This window comes from Stegastes partitus, unplaced genomic scaffold, assembly GCF_000690725.1.
Source record: "Stegastes partitus isolate 25-593 unplaced genomic scaffold, Stegastes_partitus-1.0.2 Scaffold2513, whole genome shotgun sequence".
NCBI classification, from domain to species: domain Eukaryota; kingdom Metazoa; phylum Chordata; class Actinopteri; family Pomacentridae; genus Stegastes; species Stegastes partitus.
In genome coordinates, this window is record NW_007580244.1 from 32705 (window position 1) to 41555 (window position 8851).

General features: G+C 42.0%; 1 protein-coding gene across 2 annotated transcripts in view; it reads left to right on the forward strand.

Annotated features, from left to right (window-relative positions):
- Positions 1 to 8851, forward strand: part of asb14a (ankyrin repeat and SOCS box containing 14a) — a 15889-nt gene that overhangs the window by 5936 nt on the left and 1102 nt on the right. The window contains exons 4-12 of one of the 2 annotated variants that reach the window (XM_008305455.1): positions 3295 to 3429; positions 3502 to 3660; positions 3969 to 4214; positions 4871 to 5042; positions 5600 to 5705; positions 6000 to 6179; positions 6689 to 6817; positions 6921 to 7049; positions 8675 to 8828. In XM_008305455.1, the coding sequence (XP_008303677.1) occupies positions 3295 to 3429; positions 3502 to 3660; positions 3969 to 4214; positions 4871 to 5042; positions 5600 to 5705; positions 6000 to 6179; positions 6689 to 6817; positions 6921 to 7049; positions 8675 to 8828 (1410 nt within the window). Of the gene's footprint in view, positions 1 to 3294; positions 3430 to 3501; positions 3661 to 3968; positions 4215 to 4870; positions 5043 to 5599; positions 5706 to 5999; positions 6180 to 6688; positions 6818 to 6920; positions 7050 to 8669; positions 8829 to 8851 lie in introns of those variants that run through there. The other variant, XM_008305456.1, reaches the window with a different exon arrangement.

Genomic DNA, 8851 nt, shown 5'->3' on the forward strand with positions numbered 1-8851 from the left:
GAGCTGGAGGAATGCAGTATTTCATGATCTGTGATCACTTCTTTTCCAATTCATTTCTATGGGAGCCAGGGCTTTTTGGAGCCAGGACTAGCGGACGTAGTCATAATGCAGGTTTTTGACACTTCCGGGTTGGCTTCATTTTTCGGGCCGGTTGCTACGTCCATCTTTTATACAGTCTATGGTCGTTGCCATAGACCAGTGGTTCCCAACCTTCCTTGTCTTCTGTACCCCGTGGGCCTTTTTGTCATACCACGAGTACCTCCTCACTCATACATGTTCATGATTCTCCAAAAGTACAACATAACACAACTGAATATTCAACACAAGTCATTTTATTTCATCTTCTTAAATTGAACAATTATTATTCAGGCATTATCTTCTTATTTAACTCAAACTAAACAGAAAATTATGTTGTCTTCAAGGCAATAAAAAATTATAAATATAAGAAATAATATTATCGTAAACGTTTGTATTATTAATACCGTAGTATTAATACCAATATATTATGATTCTATTGAATATTGAATTTCCCTTCTGGGATGAATAAAGTATTTTTCATTTCATTGTTATTAAAGAAAAATAATTAAATTGAAATTAGGAAAAAACAAGAATAAGCAAAGTAATAAGTAAAATAAATAAATTGATAAATACAAAACAAATAATTAACCAGCCTTTGTTATATATAACTTTTATGACATTTACCACAAAAGGAGCTTCTTCGAATATGTCCCCTTTAAACAGGCATTTAAACTTTAAAAATCAGGAACAAAACACTGAACAAGAACGCTGTTTAAACTCACTGTACCGGTTGTACTTTCTTTCCTTTAGTCGTCTGAGCTTCAATGAGACACTTGAGCTTGTTTGTCTTTCATAAGCTTTGATAGTTCTGGGGGCAGTGTGGAAACTGCTGGTACCAGGCTGTTCTCTACATCCAGTCTGCTCCTCTGCTTGGTTTTAATGTGTGTCAAAGCTGAGAAGGTCACCTCACACATAGAAGTAGAACCAAAAGGCAAAAGCTCAATCAGTGCATGCGTTCCCAGCTCAGGATACTCCTTCTCCACATCACACCAGAACTCAGTCAATGTCTTCTCAGTCATTTTCAGTCCCTGATCACGTGATAAATCCATCAGATGCTCCTGCAGCCTTGCAGGAAGGTTGTTGCAGCTCGCACTCACAATAAATGGGTTCCTCACCCAATCCAAGTCTTTCTGACTTTTCTTCAATGTCCTGAAAACACTGGCTGAAATCCGTGCAGAGTTTGGACAGACGTGCTTGCACCAGTTTGACCACTGGACCCCTGGCAACGTCAGTGGTGGCAAGATGGGAATCAAGTAGTGGGAAACAGCTGACATCTCCCTCATCACATTTCTTCTCCCATAGTTGTCAATCCTTTAACTTTATCATACATTTTCAGGATGTGTGACTCCTTTCCCTGAAGCGACAGGTTGAGTTCGTTCAGTTTGGTAAACACATCAGCGAGATAGGCCACCCACTGAGCATCCTCAGACACCACAGCAAGAGGATGCGGATGCTGCGTCAGAAGCACAGAAACTTCACTGCGCGGTTCATAAAGTCTGGGTCGTGTTTTCCCACAGGACGGAGCTGCTCGTGCTCTGTGCCGCTCTCATGACAAAGAGTTTCAGTCTGTGATTTACTGGCCGGGATTGGATGAAATTTATCACCTTCACAGCATCATCCACTGTAATGGAAAAATACTGCATCTGCATGAATAATGTTAAAGCAAGTTTCTCTAAGTTTCTCTAAGTTTCATTAAAGCTAAGTGGAAAGGTTACAGGCCCAAAATGTGTTCCCATAGCATCTAGGTAAACACTAGTGGCTGTACATGGGAAGAAGAAGTTGTGCATCCCATGTGTTTAGACTATTGATGCCTGATCCTGCTTGTTTAGTCTTCTAAATGTCTGTGGATGAGTAAACCCTGTACACCCAGCTGTTGTTTTCCAGCATGGGATTGTTATACTACCGTTGGAGTAAAGACCACGCCTGTACATGTATAAGAATACTATGCTGCCTGCATTCATGTGTACTCTCCTGCAGACTGCTTGCATTCTGTATGACCTGTACCTTCAAAGCTTTGAATAAAACGAGACAAAGACAACTCGGACTACTGGACTTTATGTAGATCATAGAAAATTTCCTCAACATCCACAACAGCACTTCAATCAGGGCTCGTTCGCTTACTTGCCAGTGCTTCGTGGTGAATGATACAATGCATCCATATAATGTCGGAATTTACCTTTTTTGTGTGTCCAAAAAGTCCCTTCACACGTCCCGTCATCGCAGCTGCGCCATCAGTACAGATGTGACTGCAGGCTTTCCACTGTAGATCGTGTTCTTTGAAAAAGCTGTCTATAATCTGGAACATTTCTTGCCCGGTTGTCTTTCCTGGCAGCTTTTTGCAAAATAAAATATGCTCGTTTATGTCCGACACATCTTTGTAACGAACGAAGGCCAGGAGCTGAGCATCACCACTCACATCTGTCAATTCATCCAGCTGCAGAACGAACTGACCAATGACATTAACCGACATGTCATCAATCCGACGGGACACGGTGCTGCTCCGCAGGGGGACGGAGTGTGACGGCTGCTTTCTTGTCAGTCATAATTTCAGCCATACCCGCTGTGGGTACGAGTTTATATTATACTAGGTGTTTTTCCTATAATATTCCTGAAGGACCTTTTAAATGTTTCATAAAATATCCTTTAGAAAAAAATCCCATGGAGGTCATTCAAAGGTTCCACAAAAATAGACAGAATCACAAGCTCACAAAAACTGTCAACTTTAGTGAATTTTCTCTGGAGGTTCTCTGAAGAGTCACAAAAGTAACTTTTAGAGAACATTTGTAAAATATTCCCAGAAGGTCTTCTTAAATGTTTCTCAGAATAACCTTCTGAGAACTATCAGGAACCGTTCAGTTGTCTGAAGGTCCTCAAAAGGTTTGACAATATAGCTTTCAGGGAACATTCCCTGAAGGTTCTCTAATGGTTCCACAAAAACAGCTTACAGAGCAACAAGGTTACAAAAATTGTAACCTTCAAGGAACCGTAAGAGAGCAAACCCTGAACGTTGTCTAGAGGTTACTGTATATTATCCCTGTGGTATTATATTGTTATATTTACAATCTGAACTACATCTTGCTACATTTACTTTACTTGTTAATTTACTTATCTACTTTTCTTTTTAATGATTTGTGATGACAATCAACAGCAGCTTTGATCCAGTGTTGGTACTGAGAACTGTTCCAGTTTAATTTCATCTTTCACTGGTCATTGCAGGTGACGAGAAGCTCCTGAAGGACTTGTGTGTCCAACACAAAGACAAGTTTTGTCAGACAGACAGCAGAGGCTGGACGCCTCTCCATGAAGCAGCAGCTCAGTGCAACCAGACCATCCTGGAGCTCACGTTCAAAGGTTTGCAATAGCTTTTATTATTGACTCCGTGCAGCTTCATGGTAACACTGATGGAGGTGTGATGATCTCCAGCTTCAGGCCCAGACTCTGTGGAGTGCCGTACTCTCCGTGGTCAGACTCCTCTCTTCCTGGCAGTAGAAGGAGGTCTGATAGAAAATGTTTCCTTCCTCCTCAAGCATGGAGCCCAGCCGGACAGTCAGGACAACGACCAGGACGCCCCGCTGTTTGTAGGTAGGCCAACCGACATTTCATTGACTCAAAGTTGGTTGAGTTGCTAAAAATGCACATTCCTAGAAACAGTCTATGCAGTCAGGGGTCGACCTTGTGGCCTCACGGTGATGACTTTGTGTCAGAGTGATTGCAAGGGCAAAATGTGGAGATCCAAAGTGACTCAGAGTGCAGGCTTGTCTTCAGAGCGTTTTCTGAAATGGTTCCTTGATGCTGTTCAGACTTGTTTACAAAATCAACCACAACAAGAAGCTGTGATGTGGGCTAAGCCATCACCAGCTATGAATCATCCATTGTTTGTCTCTCTGCAGCGATCCGTTCAGATCGCACGGACCTGGTGAAGCTGCTGCTGCTGCTGGGCTCCAGGGTGAACCAGGAGGGCTGCCATGGCCGCCGCCCGCTCCACGAGGCCTCGCGGCTGGGCAAAGTGGGGCTGGTGAAACTGCTGCTCGAGGCCGGAGCACGATCGGACCCCCGCAGCCACTACGGCCTCACGCCGCTGGCACTGGCCGCTCAGGGAGGACACCTGGAGGTGGTGGAGACTCTCCTGAAGAAAGGTGAAAAACTTTAACCAGGAACAGCAGATTGGAGGCTGAACAGTTAGGGAGCAGCAAGAACGTTCCACCTTTGTTAACATATCACATTACAGTAACGCCTTACAAAGAACGGTCTGTCATCTGATGTCTCAATAACATCTTGAAAACATTTTTTCCTTTGTCATCATTGTGAAAATGCTTTATAGAAGAACATTCTGTAACGTTCTGTCAGCTGAGGCCTCGATACCATCTGGAAAACAGTTTTTGAATAACAAAAACATCCCCAAAGCTCCTTAGAACATTGCTATCAGAACGTTCTCCCTTTGCTTATATATCACGTTACAGGAACGTCTCATGACACGTTTTTTGAATGTTGGTTTGACAACGTTCCTCCTTTTTTATCATGAAACACAATCTGTGTTCCTGATAACATCCTGAATGTTCACATCAAAACATTATACTTACTTATATTTGGAAATGAAAATATCCTTAAAATGTTCTTTAAATGTTTGATTAAAACCTTTTCTTTGAAAAAATTAATAAACCTTGTAGGTAATGTTAGCCAGTGTTTTGGGAACGTTCCCTGCCACCTGGGAACCCAGTCTTTACATCGTTGAATATAGTTTTGTGTCTTTCCTGACAGTTAGCATGTTGTTAGCATGTTGCTTGTCCTGCAGGGGCGGACGTCTACTCTCAGGCGCACGATGAGGCGTCCATCTTGTACGAGGCTACTGCGTCTGGAGATCCAGCAGTCATTGGGCTGCTGCTGGAATACGGCGCCGACGCCAACATCGCCAAACACTCGGGACATATGCCGATCCATCGAGTCGCACACCGAGGACACCTGCAGTAAACACTTTGTCATATAAGATGATGGTTTTTTAAGTTCTAACTTTACATCAGGAGGGTCTCATTAAAGGTGGTATCTTTACAGTCTCTGAAGTATTGATTACCCAAAGTATGACACACGCTGATATTTTGCAGCATTTATTCTTACAGTTGTTTGTGTGTGTCCTTGTCTTGTTTGTGTTGATCTGTGTTGTAGTGTTTGTTCATGTGTTTGCGTTGGTGTGTGTGTGTTTGTCTTTGTATGTATTTGTGTTTATATGTCAGTGTGTATTTGTCTGTGTGTAATTCTGTGTTTGCTCATGTGAGTGTTTGTCTGTGTATGTATTTATTTGTGTGTTTTTATATATGTGTGCGCGTCTGTCAGTTCCTGTGTGACTTATAGATTTGCATGTTTGTGTATTTCACAATGTATTTATGTGTGTGTGTCTGTTTATTTCTGTATTTATTTATCACTTAGTGTGTATATGCTTAAATATTTGTGTGTATTTATTTGTCTATATAGCTGTGTGTTTATGTGTTTTTATCTGTGTGTACATTTATGTATTTGTGTGTGTCAGGGCTCTGCAGCTGCTGCTTCCAGTCACCTCCATGTCTGATGTAAATGACAGTGGGATGAGTCCTCTTCACTCGGCTGCTGCAGGAGGACACAGAAACTGCATCAAGGTGTGTGTGTGTTAGTCTACAGTGTGATGATCGATCACTGTGAGCGTCAATAATGTAAACTTTTGGGGCAAAAGAATCAACTTTAACTGACAGTTTCATCATGGCCATGTGTACAATGACCTGCTTGTAGTGACGAACCATCCAAGCTGAATCTGGAGCGTTGCTTTAATTTTGTCTCAACTCCTCCAGCTTTAACTATCACTTCTATAATAATTGTAAAGGACACTTTCATCACGGAGTTATCATGAATCATTGTGGATCTAAATGTTGCTCCGGTCTTCGGACTCCCATCAGGCCTTGCTGGATGCAGGTTATGACCCCAACTACATGCTCCATCCTTGGGTTCGCCGTAGCTATGACGACGAGAGGAAGTCGGCTCTCTTCTTTGCCGTCACCAATAACGACGTGCCGTCAGCAAAGCTGCTGCTGGAGGCCGGAGCCATGGCGAACCAGGACCCGGTCAAATGTCTGCAGGTACTACAGTATGATGATTTTACTGGCAAAACACTTAAAAATAAGAGTTATTAGGAAAATTTCAGCACATTCCAAAGATGAAAAAAGAACAATCTTCATGGCTAACACCCAGCAAAGGTCAACTAACTCTATTTCTCCCTGAGAGTGAGCTGAAATCAAGATGTGGTTAGCTTAGCTTAGCACAAAGACTGGAAACAAAGAGAAACTGCTAGCCTGGCTCAGTAACACCTGAAAAGCTTCTTGATTAACATCTTGATTTGTTGTGTGTGTTAATGTGTGCACAAAAAGAAATGTCAAAGAAATATGAAATGGAACTACTTGTTGATGAGCATCAATCTGGTGCAATGAGTATCGACTGTTTCCTTGTTTCTGCCTGTTTAAAAATCCCAAACCTCCTCACCGACTGTGTCTGGAAACCTATGCTGCAGTCAGAGATGCTTTGCAGTTGTTTGTCAAGAAGCAGTCAGTGAATTAGTGGTAGTAGGTGACTCACTGATGGTGTTTTTAAGGTTGCACTGCGTCTGGGCAACTACGAGTTGATCAATCTGTTGCTGCGATACGGAGCCAACGTCAACTATTACTGCAGAGTAAACACAACACACTTCCCCTCAGCGCTGCAGTACGCTCTTAAAGACGAGGTGAATTCATGACCCTGTTGTCATTCGGCAAAACATTTCTTAGTCAAATCAGCAGCTCCAGTTTCATGAACTTCACTCATGTTATTTCTCATGTGTGTGTTAGGTGGTTCTCAGGATGCTGTGTAGCTATGGTTACGACGTGAAGCGCTGCTTTGACTGTCCCTACGGAAACCGCGCCCACATCCCTCAAGACTACGAGGGATGGAGCAACACCGTGATCAAAGACACGATGGTAGCAAACAGGGGGAAGCTGCCCTGTGCTAACTAAAAAGTATGGCTCTAATGGTATGTGTCCACAGGAGTATTTCTGGACGTTAGGGGTGGCATCGATTCCCAGTTTTGGATGCTCGAAGGGCGTGTGACTAAACAGGCAGGTGTTCTTCACCACCAAACCAGTTCAGGCTACGTCCTCCTACAGCCAAACACCAGCTGCACCAGGATGAACCCTTTCACTTGTGTGCTGTCTGCCCACCGGACCAACATGGCAGCCTATTTGAAATCGTACTGTTATATTGTGAATTTTGCAAACTTGAAAAATAAGCCAGCAGTTGCTCAATCTGTCTTTATTTTAGATCTACAACAGTTAGTTTAACTGTGTCAACCCCAAAACCTGGAAGTGTGTTTGAAAGGCGTGTTCTCTTCAAAAAAAAAAAAAATCATCTAAATAACACAGTGTATCAGATACAGAAATGGTAAACAAAGAAAGAATTCACAGATCTGTCAACTACTCATCTGCGATTTTCCCTTCTGTTGGACAAATAGACTAAACAAAAAAATTATATAGACATTTTTAGCAAGCTTATCCCAGCTTCATCCAAGTTTTAAATCAGTTCAATCACTTCTTTTTATGTCTTATTTAAAAATGTGTCAAAAATGAAACCCTTGCACTAGTCAGATTCTGTAACAAACAAGAAATTCTGCACTCCGTAGCGAAGCCATGAAGCCAATACTGACTCAGATGCAACCAACAGTCATGGCAACAAAAAATTCAGGAAGTTTTTGGCTGAGCTGCAGGCTGTGTTTACACAGAGCAGAAAGGAGACAAATTCAAGATGTCACTTATAAAATATCGAAAGCATGTAGATTTACCAGATTTTTCCCCTTTATGGGTAAGACCAGTGGGTACTTGAAAAGATATTGGACATGCTGATTCAAAGTTTTTTTCTGTAAAACAAATAATTAAAGAAATTCAACTTAAAAAAAACAAGCTTTATAGCATTGTAACTTTCTTATACTGCACAAATGACATTTTTGAGTTCTATCTACTTCTTGCCATGGTTGTTCTGTTTTCATAGAGGTACAGGCCTTATTTCCATTCTCATTTATTCCGTTGATTTTATTCTCAGTTAAGCAACTAGTATTTTGTTCTGACCTAAAATATTTAGTCTTTGGTACAGGACTTTATGTTCCAGTGAAAAATGAGCCCATAGTGAGTAAAAATGTGACAGGAGCAACAACCAGAAACAGTTTGAAGTTCAGAAGGTCAAAAGTTTCCAGGAGTTTCTAGAGGTGGTGATTTACACCGAATGCCTTTCATTTACATTAAGTAGCCTCGACCTCAACTTCATGCAAATGAGGTGCAGCTGATGTGACACCACGTCTCTACAGCTGCTTGCATGGACAATGATTTGGAAGTGTGGAAATGGTGGCTCCTGTGGACACATACCATACATTGTTTGTTCACTAAAAATGACCCCACTAGTGTTGATTTGGAGTCATTTTGTTCGCTGAAATAGACCTGAAACACACCACTGTGAGATAAAGAGGCAATAAAATAGTAGTAGTTCCATTTTATTTTTTTAAAGTAATAAAACACACGTAAATGTCGTCTTCTGTCTGTCTGTCCTGTCAGCGCAGTTCTGCGAGGTGATCTCTGTCTCCTGGCTCAAACACCTGTCGGGTCACGTGGTTCGCATCCTGCTGGACTACCTGGATCACGTGACCCTGTGCTCCAAACTGAAGGCAGCTGTGATGGAGCAGAAGCAGTGGTCCGACATCTGTAGGCTGCAAGGTGACTGAAATAGAATCAGTCAG